Source organism: Mobula hypostoma, chromosome 20, assembly GCF_963921235.1.
Source record: "Mobula hypostoma chromosome 20, sMobHyp1.1, whole genome shotgun sequence".
NCBI lineage: Eukaryota > Metazoa > Chordata > Chondrichthyes > Myliobatiformes > Myliobatidae > Mobula > Mobula hypostoma.
In genome coordinates, this window is record NC_086116.1 from 20,566,805 (window position 1) to 20,585,778 (window position 18,974).

Below are 18,974 nucleotides of genomic sequence, written 5' to 3' on the forward strand. Positions count from 1 at the left end.
GTTAACTTTATTAACTTTGCCTCCAACTTTCACCCTGCCCTCAAGTTTACCTGGTCCATTTCTGACACCTCCCTCCCCTTTCTAGATCTTTCTGTCTCTGTCTCTGGAGACAGCTTATCCACTGATGTCTACTATAAGCCTACTGACTCTCACAACTATCTGGACTATTCCTCTTCTCACCCTGTCTCTTGCAAAAACGCCATCCCCTTCTCGCAATTCCTCCGTCTCCGCCGCATCTGCTCTCAGGATGAGGCTTTTCATTCTAGGACGAGGGAGATGTCTTCATTTTTTAAAGAAAGGGGCTTCCCTTCCTCCACTATCAACTCTGCTCTTAAACGCATCTCCCCCATTTCACGTACATCTGCTCTCACTCCATCCTCCCACCACCCCACTAGGAATAGGGTTCCCCTGGTCCTCACCTACCACCCCACCAGCCTCCGGGTCCAACATATTATTCTCCGTAACTTCCGCCACCTCCAACGGGATCCCACCACTAAGCATATCTTTCCCTCCCCGCCTCTCTCTGCATTCCGCAGGGATCGCTCCCTACACAACTCCCTTGTCCATTCGTCCCCCCCATCCCTCCCCACTGATCTCCCTCCTGGCACTTATCCGTGTAAGCGGAACAAGTGCTACACATGCCCTTACACTTCCTCCCTTACCACCATTCAGGGCCCCAAACAGTCCTTCCAGGTGAGGCATCACTTCACCTGTGAGTCGACTGGGGTGATATACTGCGTCCGGTGCTCCCGATGTGGCCTTTTATATATTGGTGAGACCCGACGCAGACTGGGAGACCGCTTTGCTGAACATCTACGCTCTGTCCGCCAGAGAAAGCAGGATCTCCCAGTGGCCACACATTTTAATTCCACATCCCATTCCCATTCTGACATGTCTATCCACGGCCTCCTCTACTGTAAAGATGAAGCCACACTCAGGTTGGAGGAACAACACCTTATATTCCGTCTGGGTAGCCTCCAACCTGATGGCATGAACATTGACTTCTCTAACTTCCGCTAGGCCCCACCTCCCCCTCGTACCCCATCTGTTACTCATTTTTATGCACACATTCTTTCTCTCACTCTCCTTTTTCTCCCTCTGTCCCTCTGAATATACCTCTTGCCCATCCTCTGGGTCACCCCCCCCTGTCTTTCTTCCCGGACTTCCTGTCCCATGATCCTCTCGTATCCCCTTCTGCCTATCACCTGTCCAGCTCTCGGCTCCATCCCTCCCCCTCCTGTCTTCTCCTATCATTTTGCATCTCCCCCTCCCCCTCCAGCTTTCAAATCCCTTACTCACTCTTCCTTCAGTTAGTCCTGACGAAGGGTCTCGGCCTGAAACGTCGACTGCGCCTCTTCCTATAGATGCTGCCTGGCCTGCTGCGTTCACCAGCAACTTTGATGTATGTTGCCTGAATTTCCAGCATCTGCAGAATTCCTGTTGTGAGGCAGCTCATTCTGCTTTTCTTGGGCATTGGTATGATTAGTGCCCTTTTGAAGCAGGTAGGAAACTGAAAGACTAAAAATATGCTTGAACACTCCAACTGGTTGGTTGGCACTTTGCACCTTCAATTTCTGAATTTGCTCCCTGTTTAGAAACTAGTAATTTCTTCTAACATAGTGCATGATCTTACACTCCCCTACACTCTATTCCATCTGCTACTTCTTTACCCCTTCACCTAATCTGTTCAAGACGTTTTGCAGACTCTTTGCTTTCTCAACACTGCCTGCATGTCATCTATCCTTTTATCATCCACAAACTTGGCCACCATGCCATCAATTCCATCATCCAGGTCACTGACATATAATGTGAAAAGAAGCAAAGAAACTGTCCCAAAACCAATCCCTGAGGAACACCACCGGTCACTAGCAGCCTACCAGAAAAGGTCCCCATTTTCCCCACTCTTTGCCTCCTGCCAGTCAGCCAATCTATCCATGCTAGTATCTTTCCTATAATCCCATGGCTCTTATGTGTGGCACCTTGTCAAAAGCCTTCTGAAAATCCAAGTAAGCAACATCCACTAACTCTCCCTTATCTATCCTGCCTGTTATTTATGAAAAGAATTCCAACAGATTTGTCAGGCAAGATTTCCTTGAAAGCAAGGGTCCCCAACCTTTTGCGCGCCGTGGACCGGTTTAATATTGTCGATATTCTTGTGGACCGGCCGACCAGGGGGTGGGGGTGGTGTTCACGTTCAACAGAGCATGACAGGGAATGAGGAAAGATGCAGCTCACTCATATCAGTTCATATCGCCAAATCATATCGTTTCTTTGCGGCCCGGTAGCACATGCTTGTGGCCCGATGGTTGGGGACCACTGCTCTAAAGGAAACAATGCTGACTTTGGCTTATTTTATCATATACCTCCATGTACCCAGGAACCTCATGTTTAATAATGGTCTCACCAACTATTGAAGTCAGGCTAAATGACTTAAAATTTCCTGTCTTTTGCCTTCCTCCCTTCTTAAAGAATGGGGTGACACTTGCAATTTTTGAGTCCTCTGGAACTATTTCAGAATCTAGTGAATCTTGAAAATCACTTGCCTGGAGAGGACTGTTTGCAAAGTGTATAACGAAGGATAAGTTTATATTGAATTAATTATGCTTGTGTAAATGTTTCTAATTGTTTAAAAGTGTTCTTGTGTGTTTTCATTTTTAAAGTTTTAATTTGTTAGATTTATTTTCTGTTGTCCCAGCCATGCGATGGCATTATAAAGTTCAGGTAGTCACCAAGTTGGAGCAAGATGTCTTTAGCCAGTAAAGCTAAAAGATTTTTGTTAAATTGACATATAATTCTTTTCCGTCTTGTTTTACGGTGGTTGGCACCCAGCTTTATGGTGCATTACCGCCACCACCATATAAGTCATTAGCTAGTGTAGATACCCTACTGCTGGTGGCAAATTTTTGGAACTGATATATTTTAAAATACCTCTTTAAAGTATGTTCTCTTACCATCTTTATGTGTGTGTGATGCTTGGAATGCTGAATGTTTTGTATCAGACTCTTGGACTGTGGCGTCTAGTTTTAATTTACATTAACTGGTACACAGACCTGCACCTTGAGACAGATTACATGGCAAGGTCTTGAAAAAGTGGTAACTATATCCATTCTATTTCAATGTTGTTTGGATTATGACATAAATCAAACCTTTTTAATCACTTGGTGGTGAATAAATTACTGACAATAATGTACTAACTCCTTTCATTTTACATTGCAGCTGTATACTGTGACTACTACAATGGCAACAACGAGTGTACCTGGCACTACCAGCCATGTGGAACATTAACAGCTAAAACATGTTCTGATCATTCAGTTCGAAGAAAACTTTCTGCACGTCTTGAAGGTGGGCTTATTTCATAATTTTACTGTAGTTTAGATGTTTTGGAGGAATTCTACTTGTTTCCTATATGTTTGCGCTGCTTTTAACCAAACTTTTAACCTGGTTTTCCGATACTGCTAATATTTCACTGCTAAGTCACATACAAGAAGGTTTAAGGTTCAGTGTCTTGTTACGATGTTACATTAGTTCAGATCAGCATTGAGGGGAATAGGCATTGATTTAACTCTCTGTTGTTTTTTACATGGATTGGTCATTCATTGTTTCCGTTCATGAATTATGTTAGTTCTTTTTCTGGGAATGTTGGGAAGTTGAAATTTATTGCCAATTCCTTCTTCTACTAATGCATATTTAGAATTAATCAGACAAGGAAGCAGCCTGAAGTGTAGGCCAGATTGGTGTAATGAAAGCCAGAACCTTTTTTTGCCTGAAGCAGTTCAGCTTTATTAAAATAAAATCCATGAAAGAAAGATAGGGACAGAATTAACATTAGAAATAGGAGTAAATCAGAAAATCTGCTCAGTGTATCACTAATCCATGAACAACTGGGCTCTGTCGTGACACTAGCAAGGAAGGACAATCTTCCTCAATTCTCAGAACGGGATATCTGCTCTTCAAGCTTCTACCCAGATAATGTGGCATTTCCAGCAAACCAATTAAAGTGAGATAAAAAGAAGCCACGAGAGAGAAGGATAGCAAGCAAATCAAACATATAAATGAGAATTGCTTAATTTTCTAGTTTAGATGTGCTTCCTTGTGTATTCCTGTTGAAATATATTTAATTTCTTTGTAAAATACTTCTTAAAGTAAGTAGTATTTTCAAATAGGTTCATACTATCTGTACTGGCAATATGGTCAGTGTTATTGACCATTCCTAATTGCCTTTGAGAAGGTTGCTTGAACCACTGCAGTCCTGCTGGTGAAGTTACTGCCACAGTGCTGTTGAGAAACAAGTTCCAGCAATATAAGTTAGGATGGTATGCAACTTGGAAGAAACCTGAGTGTAGTGGTTTTCCCATGAACCTGCTTTCCTTATCCTTCTTGACTGTAAATTATATATTTTGGGAGGTGTAGTCAGAATAACTGAGACAGAGACCTACAATACATATTGGAAGATGTTACAAACTGCAGCCATTCAGTCAGGGGTGATGGGAATGCATGTGGCAGGGGGCCAGCTAAGCAGGTTTTTTTTTGTCCTGGAAATTGCCATATTACTTAGGATATGAGTCATTTGCCACAGTATACCAAACTTCTATCCTGCTCGTGTAACCTCAGTACTTATGTGACTGGTCTAGTTAAGTTTCATTTTTCATTCCAAGAGTCCAACCAGTAAATTAAGTACTGTGGTATAATTATATAAAACCACAAATTAATCTATTTATAATCTACTAATAAATGTTTAACATTGACTAAATTTAATTTTTTTTGTATTGATTAGGCTGCTATCCAAAGTGCCCTGAGACGGCTCCTTATCTGGATGAAAATAACATGAAATGTGTCAATCTAGAAGAGTGTACCTGTTACTACAATGGTCAAATATATAATCCAAATGATACCATAACTGATTGTGAACACTGGTAAGGTACTTTCATAGTTATTAATCTGAAAGGAAATTAATTATATTTGTTGGGATGTCCAAAACAAAGCAGTTTTTTTCCCAGGTGTATTAGAATGTAATAGAAGGCAGAACCTAGATGTACATCAAGTATTGCTGGATGAACATGTCTGGATAAGAAGAATGTGATGATATATTAATAGGTTAGATTAAGGAAATGCATTGGAAAGAAATTACGATGGCCCAAAAATTTGCCTGAATACCCTGCTTCTGTGCAGAAAATACTGTTTAACATAGTGATAAAGTTGAACGTTGTCTGTTCTTATCAGAAATACTTTAAAATTAAAAATCCATGTACTCCAAACAGACGTTCATTAAGAATACTGGAAGTAACTTGGTGATCTTACATTCTCACTATTAGAGTTAAATTGGGGGTCTATAATGAAAGAGTAAGTTGAATTTTAAGATCTTTCATGAAAATTAAGGTTTCATGGAAACTGTTAGTTTGTAGTGGGTTGGAGGGCTTTGGTCATGATTTGCTCCAAATTGATAAAAGGTCATGGATTATTTTTTTAATCTAAATGCCTTACCAAGTTCAACCTTCTGTCACTGACATGGGAACCAGGGAGATTTCTTTTCACAAATTGTCACGTTAGTTAAAAGTCATGTCTTCAATCTTCAACATGAAGTATCACCTTCTTTGTATTGCCTTGAAAATTTTTCATTTATACCTTTATCTTTCTGCCTGAGTTCTTTTTTACCTTTTGGGTATTTGTTTACTATTTCTGAAGAATACGCTGCGTGGTTTAAGCTTTTACTAAGGGTCCATAAAACTGGCCCATAAAAGTCAGACTGGTTCGGCAGTAGACAGCATATTTCTTATGTAATCATGACTACCTGTAAAATAGCAAAAACAATGTTTCCATGAAGTAAAACTGAAATAACTGAAGTTATCAATAAACATTAAGCTAGGTAGAGTATGTCAAACTAATATAAAGCAACATATAGCAATGCAAGCACAGTGTCCATCTACATAACCAAAGCATCAAAACTGCTTTGGACAGATGTCTCTAATATGTGAAAGTTTTCTAACTTCACTCATGAGATGCAAATGAAAGAAATAAACAGTCAGCTCACAAAACACATCAGTGTGTAATGTCTGCTTTCTCGCTGTAAACTTGTACAGCTCTTTCATGTGTATTAACTCCACTAAGAAACTTTACTTTTGTCTTATAAGACATGAAGGTGTAAGCAATATTTACAGATGAGTTATAAGATTAATAATATTAGTACACAATAATAGTTTCTTTTGGTTTGCACCCTTAGCTCCCAAATCGTGCTTAGCCCATCGATGACAATCTGTTTCCATCGTCCGCTGAAGTCGCTGGTATTTCTTCAGCAGTTTGATCGAGGCAGGACTGCGCAAGCGCGTGGACATCAGCTAGTTAGAACAGCGAGAAGAGTTTAAAAGGAGACTCTGTATAAGCGAACATTGAGTAAAAGAAGACAGAGTAGGAGAGTTTTGGTTTAACGGGGCTTCGGAGATAGCGGGTCAAAGCGGGGTAAGTTGCCTGTGTAGAGTACAGACAAGGAGTATGTGTGTGAGGCCGGTATTCTGTGCTCAGTGTCGGATGTGAGAAGTCCTGGAGACTCCCAGCCTCCTGGACGGCCACATCTGCGCCACGTGCGTTGAGCTGCAGCTCCTTAGGGACCATGTTAAGGGAACTGGAGATGCAGCTCGATGACCTTCGTCTGGTCAGGGAGAGTGAGGAAGCAATAGATAGGAGCTATAGGCAGGTGGTCACACCGGGGCCTCAGGAGACAGACAAGTGAGTAACAGTCAGGAGAGGGAAGGGTAGGAGTCAGATGCTAGAGAGTACCCCTGTGGCTGTCCCCCTTAACAATAAGTACTCCTGCTTGAGCACTGTTGGGGGGGGATGGCCTACCTTGGGGAAGCAACAGTGGCCATGCCTCTGGCAGAGAGTCTGGCCCTGTGGCTCAGAAGGGTAGGGAAATGAAGAGAATGGCAGCAGTGACAGGGGACTCTATAGTTAGGAGGTCAGACAGGCGACTCTGTGGATGCAGGAAAGAAGCACGGATGGTAGTTTGCCTCCCAGGTGCCAGGGTCCAGGATGTTTCTGATCGTGTCCACGACATCCTGAAGTGGGAAGGAGAACAGCCAGAGGTCGTGGTATATATTAGTACCAATGACATAGGTAGGAAAAGGGAGGAGGTCCTGAAAACAGACTACAGGGAGTTAGGAAGGAAGTTGAGAAGCAGGACCTCAAAGGTAATAATTTCATGATTACTGACTGTGCCACGTGACAGTGAGCATAGGAATAGAATGAGGTGGAGCATAAATATATGGCTGAGGGATTGGAGCAGGGGTCAGGGATTCAGATTTCTGGATCATTGGGACCTCTTTTGGGGCAGGTGTAACCTGTACAAGAAAGGACGGGTTGCACGTGAATCCCAGGAGGATCAATATCCTGGCAGGGAGGTTTGCTAAGGCTACTGGGGAGAGTTTAAACTAGAATTGCTAGGGGGTGGGAACTAAACTCAAGAGGCGGTTGGCTCACAAATAGAAAAAGCTTGAGACAGTGCAAGAGGAAGGATAGTCAGGCAATAGAGAAGGGACGCACTCAGCCCGATGGTTTGAGGTGTGCCTATTTTAATGCAAGGAGTATTATGAACAAAGCGGATGAGCTTAGAGCATGGATCAGTACTTGGAGCTATGATGTGGTGGCCATTAGAGACTTGGATAGCTCAGGGGCAGGAATGGTTACTTCGAGTGTCAGGCTTTAGATGTTTTAGAAAGGACAGGGAGGAAGACGAAAACGGTGGGGACATGGCACTGTTGATCAGAGATAGTATCACAGCTGCAGAAGAGGAGGAAGTCATGGAAGGATTGTCTATGGAGTTCCTGTGGGTCAAAAGTTAGGAACAGGAAGTGGTCAATAACTCTACTGGTTGTTTTTTATAGACCACCCAATAGTAACAGGGACATCGAGGAGCAGATAGGGAGACAGATTCTGGAAAAGTGTAATAATAACAGGATTGTCGTGGTGTGAGATTTTAATTTCCCAAATATCGATTGGCATCTCCCTAGAGCAAGGGGCTTAGATGGGGTGGAGTTTGTTAGGTGTGTTCAGGAAGGTTTCTTGATCCAATATGTAGATAAGCCTGCAAAAAGAGAGACTATACTTGATCTGGTATTGGGAAATGAACCTGGTCAGGTGTCAGATCTCTCAGTGGGAGACCATTTTGGAGATAGTGATCACAATTCTATCTCCTTTATCATAGCATTGGACAATGATAGGAACAGACAAGTTAGGAAAGTGTTTACTTGGAGTAAGGGGAAATATGAGGCTATCAGGCAGGAATTTGGAAGCATAAATTGGGAACAGATGTTCTCAGGGAAATGTACGGAAGAAATGTGGCAAATGTTTCAGGGGATATTTGTGTGGGGAACTGCATAGGTATGTTCCAATGAGACAGGGAAAGGTTGGTAGGGTACAGGAAGCGTGGTGTACAAAGGCTATCGGGAAAAGAAAAGAAAAGCTTACGAAAGGTTCAAAAAACTAGGTAACAATAGAGGTCTAGAAGATTATAAGGCTAGCGGGAAGGAGCTTAAAAATGACAGTAGGAGAGCCAGAAAGGACCATGAGAAGGGCTTGGTGGACAGAATTAAAGAAAACCCCAATGTATTCTACAAGTATGTGAAGAGCAAGAGGATAAGATGTGACAGAATAGGACCAATCAAGTGTGAGAGTGGAAAAGTGTGTATGGAGCTAAAGCAGATAGCAGAGGTACTTAATGAATACTTTGCTTCAGTATTCACTATGGAAAAGAACCTTGGTGATTGTAGGGATGACTTACAGCATCCTGAAAAGCTTGAGCATGTAGATATTAAGAAAGAGGATGTGCTGGAGCTTTTGGAAAGCATTGTTGGATAAGTCACTGGGACTGGACGAGATGTACCCCAGGCTACTGTGGGAGGTGAGGGAGAGATTGCTGAGCCTCTGGCAATGATCTTTGCATCATCAATGGGGATGGGAGATGTTCTGGAGGATTGGAGGGTTGCGGATGTTGTTCCCTCATTCATGGTCCTGGAGGAACATGGTTTCGTTTTTATTGTGTACTATACCAGCAGTTATGGTTGAAATAACCATAAAAGCGACATGACATGAAGAAAGGGAGTAAAGATAGCGGAGAGGCATAATATGATTAGGAATAGTCAGCATGGCTTTGTCAAAGGCAGGTCGTGCCTTACGAGCCTAATGATTTTTTTGAAGAAGAGACTAAACACATTGATAAAGGTAGAACAGTAGGTGTAATGTATATGGATTTCAGCAAGGCATTTGATAAGGTACGCCATGCAAGACTTATTGAGAAAGTAAGGAGGCATGGGATCCAAGGGGACATTGCTTTGTGGATCCAGAACTGGCTTGCCCACAGAAGTCAAAGAGTGGTTGTAGATGGGTCATATTCTGCATGGAGGTCAGTGACCAGTGGCGTGCCTCAGGGATCTGTTCTGGGACCCCTACTCTTTGTGATTTTTATAAATGACCTGGATGTGGAAGTGGAGGGATGGTTTAGTAAATTTGCTGATGACACAAAGGTTGGGGGTGTTTTGGATAGTGTGGAGGACTGTCAGAAGTTACAGCGGAATATCGGTAGGATGCAAAACTGGGCTGAGAAATGGCAGATGAAGTTCAACCCATATAAGTGTGAGGTGATTCATTTTGGTAGGTCGAATATGATGGCAGAATATAGTATTAATGGTGAGACTCTTGGCAGTGTGGAGGATCAGAGGGATCTTGGGGTCAGATTCTATAGGACACTCAAAGCTGCTACGCAGGTTGACTGTGGTTAAGAAGGCATACGGTGCATTGGCCTTCATCAATCATGGAATTGAATTTAGGAGCCGAGAGTAATGTTGCAGCTACAGTTGAAGTCAGAAGTTTACATACACCTTAGCCAAATACATTTAAACTCAGTTTTCCACAATTTCTGACATTTAATCCTGGAAAATATTCCCTATTTTTGGTCAGTTAGGATCACTACTTTATTTCAAGAATGTGAAATATTAGAATAATAGTAGAGAGAATGATTTATTTCAACTTTTATTTCTTTCATCACTTTCCCAGTGGGTCTGAAGTTTACATATACTTTGTTAGTATTTGGTAGCATTGCCTTTAAATTGTTTAACTTGGGTCAAACATTTTGGGTAGCTTTCCACAAGCTTCTCACAGTATGTTGCTGGAATTTTTTTCCATTCCTCCAGACAGAACTGGTGTAACTGAGTCAGGTTTGTAGGCCTCCTTGCTCACACGCGCTTTCTCAGTTCTGCCCACAAATTTTTTATCGGATTGAGGTCAGAAAATGATGTCAAGTCTGGTTCATCCTTGGGAGCAATTTCCAAACGCCTGAAGGTACCACATTCATCTGTACAAGCAATAGTACACAAGTATAAACACCATAGGAACACGTAGCCGTCATACCGCTCAGGAAGGAGACGCATTCTGTCTCCTAGAGATGAACGTACTTTGGCGCGAGAAGTGCAAATCAATCCCAGAACAACAGCAAACGACCTTGTGAAGATGCTGGAGGAAACAGGTAGACAAGTATCTATATCCACAGTAAAACGAGTCTTATATCGACATAACCTGAAAGGCTGCTCAGCAAGAAGAAGCCACTACACCAAAACCACCATAAAAAAGTCAGACTACAGTTTGCAAGTTCACATGGGGACAAAGATCTTACTTTTCGGAGAAATGTCCTCTGGTCTGATGAAACAAAAATGAAACTGTTTGGCCATAATGACCATCGTTATGTTTGAGGAAAAAGGGTGAGGCTAGAAAGCCAAAGAACACCATCCCAACCATGAAGCATGGGGGTGGCAGCATCATGTTGTGGGGGTGCTTTGCTGCGGGAGGGACTGGTGCACTTCACAAAATAGATGGCATCATGAGGAAGGAAAATTATGTGGATATATTGAAGCAAAATCTCAAGATATCAGCCAGCAAGTTAAAGCTCGGTCGCAAATGGGTCTTCCAAGTGGACAATGACCCCAAACATACCTCCAAAGTTATGGCAAAATTTCTTAAGGACAACAAAGTCAAGGTATTGGAGTGGTCATCACAAAGCCCTGACTTCAATCCGATAGAAAATTTGTGGGCAGAACTGAAAAAGCGCGTGCGAACAAGGAGGCCTAAAATCCTGACTCAGTTACACCAGTTCTGTCTGGAGGAATGGAACAAAATTCCAGCAACTTACTGTGAGAAGCTTGTGGAAGGCTACCAAAATGTTTGAGCCAAGTTAAACAATTTAAAGGCAATGCTACCAAATACTAACAAAGTGTATGTAAACTTCTGACCCAGTAGGAAAGTGATGAAAGAAATAAAAGCTGAAATAAATCATTCTCTCTACTATTATTCTGACATTTCACATTCTTAAAATAAAGTAATGATCCTAACTGACAGGGAATGTTTTCTAGGATTAAATGTCAGGAATTGTGAAAAACTGAGTTTAAATGTATTTTGCTAAGGTGTAAGTAAACTTCTGACTTCAACTGTATGCAGGACCCTGGTCAGACCCCACTTGGAGCACTATGCTCATTTCTGGTCGTCTCACTACAGGAAGGATGTGGAAACCATAGAAAAGGTGCAGAGGAGATTTACAAGGTTGTTGCCTGGACTGGGGATCATGCCTTATGAGAATAGGTTGAGTGAGCTTGGCCTTTTCTCTTTGGAGTGATGAAGAATGAGAGGTGACCCAATAGTGGTGTATAAGGTAATGAGAGGCATTGATTATGTGGCTAGTCAGAGGCTTTTCCCAAGGCTGAAGTGGCTAGCAGGGGAGGGCACAGTTTTAAGGTGTTTGGAAGTAGGTACAGAGATGTCAGGGGTAAGTTTTTTATGCAGAGAGTGGTAAGTGCGTGGAATGAGCTGCCAGCAATGGTGGTGGAGGCGGATACGATAGGGTCTTTTAAGAAACTCCTGGATAGGTAATTGGAACTTAGAAAAATAGAGGGCTATGGGTAACCCTAGGTAATTTCTAAGGTAAGGACATGTTCGGCACAGCTTTGTGGGCTGAAGGGCCTGTATTGTGCTGGAGGTTTTCTGTGTTTCTATGTATGACTGAAAGTCAATGTCTCTGTAATCCATTGTATCCACTGTACAGGTGATTCACCTATACAGCTTCACAAGAGCCTTGTTAGTCAGCCTTGCCTGTTTCCACCTGTTACGACAGGGGTGTAGGGTTGGACTTCTAGAGGCAGTTAAAATGAGTAAATGTATGACTACTGTCATTAGCAGATTCACTCTCTTTGTTTTGAATGTGCAATAATTAAAATGTTCCACAACATTATAACTAAGAACATGAACAGAATAATATATCCTCTCATTTTAACATTAATATCTTACTTGAAATTGTTTTTTATTATCTTGAATTAAAAATTGCAGTTAAAACATAGAAAACGTTTGTGAAACTATCCTGAAATGCAACACATCAAGAGCATCTTTCAACTCCCATGTCAGATTTTTTTTCACTATTTCCTCAGGAGATGTTAGAATGACAACTGCATCTTAAACAATTTGATATGAGTTCGACAGATCTTACTACTTTAAAGTGGTTTGATTATGCCATTAATACAAACGTTTGTAGATAAAATAGTTTAAAATAAGGTAATTTTGCCTCCTGGAAATATTGGAAATAATTTTTCCTCGTGATTGATGAAAATAATGTAAGTCTTGGGTGTTAAGATATGAAAATAACTTAAGACAATTTTAAAAAGTCACTAAATAATGCTCACTAGTCTCATTAGTTTATGCATGTACAGTTGCCAAATTGTATCCTCAAGTGCTGTGGGTTTGCACTGGCCACAATATCAGTGAAAATGTTGCAAAACAAAATCAAACTATCCTGTCTGTTGGAATAATGTACTCATTAAAGGATGTTGGTTCTTTGCATATTAGATTAAATTTATTGATTAAAACTGTAAATGATTTTTAGGTTTAGCTAGGTAGGTGTGCAAAAATGCTTATATCTTCCTCACTGGTTAATGAAGCAGGGTTGAATATATAATTCTGCTCCATTTATCTGTATTATAAATATACAAGGTTGCAATATCTCCTTGGCTTAAAGATGACTTTAGATGATATGGAAGCTCTAGAGAGAATTTTTGCATTGATTTAGACAAAAACATCTATTATCTAAAACTCAACAAACCATTTCATATTTTACAGTAAATGCAGCAAAGGAAAGGTCGAATGTGGTAAGTAAATTTTCCTTTTCAACAATAAACTTACTAGAATAAATCCATCGAAACAAAGAATTAACGAGTACTAGGCTGATATTTCATCTGACTCTTTGTTAAATGAATTATTGATAACTCAAGTAATTTATAGACTACTTTTTAACATCAGAAGTTGATTTCAATACAAAACAAAAAACTTCAGATGCTGGAAATATAAAACTGGAAAAAACAAATGCTGAAAAGAAAGAGCATGTTAGGCGGGATCTGTAAATAGAGCTAACCTTTCACCCAGATGCCCTTAATCAGGACTAGATAAAAGGTCATCAAAGAAAATTATTGCTGTTTCCTCCATAGATGTTACTCAATATACCTGAATATTTAAACATAGTGCAAATCTGGAGATATATTTAATAAGTTTTCTTCCTAACTTTTATGGTAACATGATAAACTGACAATGGGACGCTGTTGCTATCTTGATGGGATCAATACTATTTCACTTTACCATATGTTCAATAATAGCTTCATAACTTTATTAGTAAAGATACTATAAAGTTAATAATGTTCTAACTTTTAATATTCCAGTTAATCTCCAGATGACTATATTTAAGAGCAAAATGTCATAATTATTTTATAATCATTTCCTAAGTATCTCTATGGCACGAAATAAAGTGTTTACTGATTTGATTACTTTTTAAGAAACCATTATTGTACTTTTGTAATTGTAATTATATTTCTTTTTTAGAAATTACAACGACACCGCCAACGACAACTACACCAACAACGACATCAACAACACCAACCACAACACCAACATCAACTCCAACTACAACATCAACGACAACAACTACAACAACATCAACAACACCAACCACAACACCAACAACAACTCCAACAATGACATCAACACCAACCACAACACCAACAATAACTCCAACCACAACACCAACCACAACATCAACAACAACCACAACAACAACATCAACACCAACCACAACACCAACATCAACTCCAACTGCAACATCAACAACAACAACTACAACAACAACATCAACAACACCAACCACAACACCAACAACAACTCCAACAACGACATCAACACCAACCACAACTCCAACAACAACTCCAACAACAGCATCAACAACAACTCCAACCGCAACACCAACCACAACATCAACAACAACCACAACAACATCAACACCAACCACAACACCAACAACAACTCCAACAACGACATCAACACCAACCACAACTCCAACAACAACTCCAACAACAGCATCAACAACAACTCCAACCACAACACCAACCACAACATCAACACCAACCACAACACCAACAACAACTCCAACAACGACATCAACACCAACCACAACTCCAACAACAACTCCAACAACAGCATCAACAACAACTCCAACCACAACACCAACCACAACATCAACAACAACCGCAACAACATCAACACCAACCACAACACCAACATCAACTCCAACTGCAACATCAACAACTACAACAACAGCATCAACAACACCAACAACACCAACAACTCCAACAACAACATCAACACCAACCACAACACCAACATCAACTCCAACTACAACAACATCATCAACAACACCAACCACAACACCAACAACTCCAACCACAACACCAACCACAACACCAACATCAACTCCAACTGCAACATCAACAACAACTTCAACAACAGCATCAACACCACCCACAACACCAACAACTCCAACAACAACATCAACACCAACCACAACACCAACATCAACTCCAACTGCAACATCAACAACAACTTCAACAACAGCATCAACAACACCACCCACAACACCAACAACTCCAACAACAACATCAACACCAACCACAACACCAACATCAACTCCAACTACAACAACAATATCAACAACACCAACCATAACACCAACAATTCCAACAACAACATCAACACCAACCACAACACCAACAACATCAACAACCACAACAACAACATCAACAACAACTCCAACCACAACATCAACTCCAACCACAACACTAACAACAACTCCAACAACAACATCAACACCAACCACAACACCAACATCAACTCCAGCTACAACAACATCATCAACAACACCAACCACAACACCAACAACTCCAACCACAAAACCAACCACAACACCAACATCAACTCCAACTGCAACATCAACAACAACTTCAACAACAGCATCAACAACACCACCCACAACACCAACAACTCCAACAACAACATCAACACCAACCACAACACCAACATCAACTCCAACTACAACAACAATATCAACAACACCAACCATAACACCAACAATTCCAACAACAACATCAACACCAACCACAACACCAACAACATCAACAACCACAACAACAACATCAACAACAACTCCAACCACAACATCAACTCCAACCACAACACTAACAACAACTCCAACAACAACATCAACACCAACCACAACACCAACATCAACTCCAGCTACAACAACATCATCAACAACACCAACCACAACACCAACAACTCCAACCACAAAACCAACCACAACACCAACATCAACTCCAACTGCAACATCAACAACTACAACAACAACAGCATCAACAACACCACCCACAACACCAACAACTCCAACAACAACATCAACACCAACCACAACACCAACAACATCAACAACCACAACAACAACATCAACAACAACTCCAACCACAACACCAACCACAACATCAACTCCAACCACAACACCAACAATAACTCCAACAACAACATCAACACCAACCACAACACCAACATCAACTCCAACTACAACAACAACATCAACAACACCAACCATAACACCAACAACTCAAACAACAACATCAACACCAACCACAACACCAACAATAACACCAACCACAACACCAACAACATCAACAACCACAACAACATCAACAACAACTCCAACCACAACACCAACCACAACTCCAACAACATCAACAACACCAACCACAACTACAACAACATCAACACCAACTCCAACTCCAACCACAACTCCAACCATAACACCAACAACAACACCAACCACAACATCAACAACTACCATAACTACAACATCAACACCAACCACAACACCAACAACAACTCCAACCACACCAACTCCAACAACAACTTCAACAACCACAACTCCAACAACATCAACAACATCAACACCAACCACAACTCCAACCACAACACCAACAACAACTCCAACCACAACATCAACAACTACCACAACTACAACATCAACACCAACTACAACTCCAACCTCATCACCAACAACTTCAACAACATCAACAACTCCAACCACAACACCAGCCACAACATCAACAACTTCAACAATATCAACAACTTCAACCACAACAACTCCAACCACAACACCAACTTCAACAATATCAACAACTTCAACCACAACACCAACTTCAACAATATCAACAACTGCAACCACAACACCAACAACACCAACCACAACATCAACGACAACCACAACAATAACAACAACATCAACACCAACAACAACTCCAACCACAACATCAACAACACCAACCACAACTTCAACAACTACCACAACTACAACAACACGAACCACAACTCCAACAACAACACCAACAGAAACTCCAACAACGTCAACAACTCCAACCACAACACCAACCACAACATCAACAACAACCACAACAACAACATCAACGCCAACCACAACACCAACAACTCCAACCACAACACCAACAACATCAACACCAACCGCAACACCAACCACAACATCAACAACCACAACAACAACATCAACGCCAATCACAACACCAACAACAACTCCGACCATAACACGTAAGTCTGGGTGCAAAGTGTATGTATATGTGGGAGGAAACACAGTGATGGACAGGGATTCTTGGCAACAGCAGAACAGGTTGCATATCTGTTGAGCATGATACAGTTCCAAGTGTGCCCTTGCATGAACCTCAGGTGTGCATATGGTATGATCTTTCCAAGTCTATTTTCTGCTTGATTCCCGCATATTGGATTGTTGGTTTATCCAATGCACAAGTCATTTCAACCTTAAAAATTTTCAATAATTTAGACTCAATAGCACTCAAAGATCGAAAGTTTCAAAAGTTCACTAACCTCTCCAAAATATCTCCATCATGAATTTGTGACTCTTTATTTAAGGTTGTGCCCTCTTGTTTTAGATCCTCAAAGAGGGAAACATCTGCCATATCACCCCCATCCCTGAATTAAATTTGTTTCAAAGTGATTACCTTTAATTTTTCTATACTTTAACAATGTACACGCGGTGCCACCTGTATCCTGCTTGTTAATGCAAGTATCTAATTAGCCAATCATGTGACAGTACTCAATGCACAAAAGCATGCAGAATTGGTCAAGAGGTTCAAATGTCCGGCTGTGGAGTATGAGTCGGTGTATTGCCAGACAAAAACCAATGTGGAAGATAACTTGATGGAAAATTATTACCTATCTTGCACATTGAATGACAGGTCTAGTAAACTGTATAGATGATGGTGCACCAGTCAGTACTCCAACTGTTATGCATTGTTTCTGCCTTCAAACCAAGGGTTGAAATGGCAGACATACACCTAGTCACATGTGTTTTCTCCCTGCTACCTTCACTGTTTTCCTCTGCCACCTGTCTGAACAATGATGTTGAGGGTTTGATGTGTGGTGCTATGAGTGTGTTTCCGCAAAAAGATGAGATCCTGCAAGTAATTTGAAAAGCTTCTCTGTGGGATGGGGGTGCAGGGGTGTATGACACACAAGTAAGGGAAATCGTGTTACAACTTTATGGAGCTTTGCTAAGAAAACATACAAAATGTTGTGTTTAAATCTTCCTCTTGAGTGTTAGCAACTTACTTTTGTGGAATATCTCACTGTTCAGAAAATAAAACAACCTGTTCACGTTCAGCATCTGTATGTTCCTGGATAACAGCTGGTAGATCACTTATTATTTCCCTTTTCTCCTAGAGTATTGCCAGGTGCCCAAGTATAGTATCCTATTGGTTGTTTAGGTAAATTTCTGTGTAATGAAAACATTAAGATGCTCCCCTTTGAACTTCCTGCTGTCACACAAAGGTCAAACCTCCTTAGGATCAATAATGAAAAGGTTCTTCAGTGCATTCATCACTTCCATTTAGACTAAAACAGTGATCAATAAATCTGAAGCTCTAATGCCAAGTCCTGTGACAGTAGATTGTTTATATCATGGTAACTGATTTCCTGACTCTCTGGTTCTGTTGGTTGCCTCTCTTCTATCCGTACCCATGCCATGAGATTTTTCTCACAGTAACATTTTATGTGCTATCTTACTGAATGCCTTTCAGAAATCAAAATATGCCACATCCTCTGGATCTTCTTTATCCACCATACTTGTCATACTGAATTTCCTTCTTCAAATAACATTATACATTCCCTTTGCTGATCTATTCTTGAGAATGAGTACATTGTCTAGACTGACATTTCTCTGCTGCCGAGACCACTCCTGGGTTAAGAATGTTTGTTTTCTGGACACTCCAACATATGAGTGAACTTTTATAATATTATTAAATATAAGATAGAGGAACAGAATTAGGCCATTTTGCCCATTGAGTCTGCTCCGACGTTTCATCATGGTTGATCCAATTTTCCTCTTCATTCCAATCTCCTGCCTTCTCCCCATATCGCTTCGTGCCATGACCAATCAAGAATCTATCAACCTCTGCCTTAAATATATATGAAAACTTGTCCTTCACAGCTGCCTGTGGCAAAGAGTTCCACAGAGTCACCACTCTAGCTCAAGAAATTCATCCACATCTCTGTTC

At 40.9% G+C, this 18,974-nt stretch overlaps 1 protein-coding gene across 1 annotated transcript in view; it reads left to right on the plus strand.

Annotated features, from left to right (window-relative positions):
* LOC134359366 (mucin-2-like) overlaps positions 1-18,974 on the plus strand; it is a 113,547-nt gene that overhangs the window by 69,714 nt on the left and 24,859 nt on the right. The window contains exons 27-30 of the mRNA XM_063072502.1: positions 3,217-3,342; positions 4,775-4,913; positions 13,141-13,169; positions 13,894-16,992. Of these exons, the coding sequence (XP_062928572.1) occupies positions 3,217-3,342; positions 4,775-4,913; positions 13,141-13,169; positions 13,894-16,992 (3,393 nt within the window). The remainder of the gene's footprint in view (positions 1-3,216; positions 3,343-4,774; positions 4,914-13,140; positions 13,170-13,893; positions 16,993-18,974) is intronic.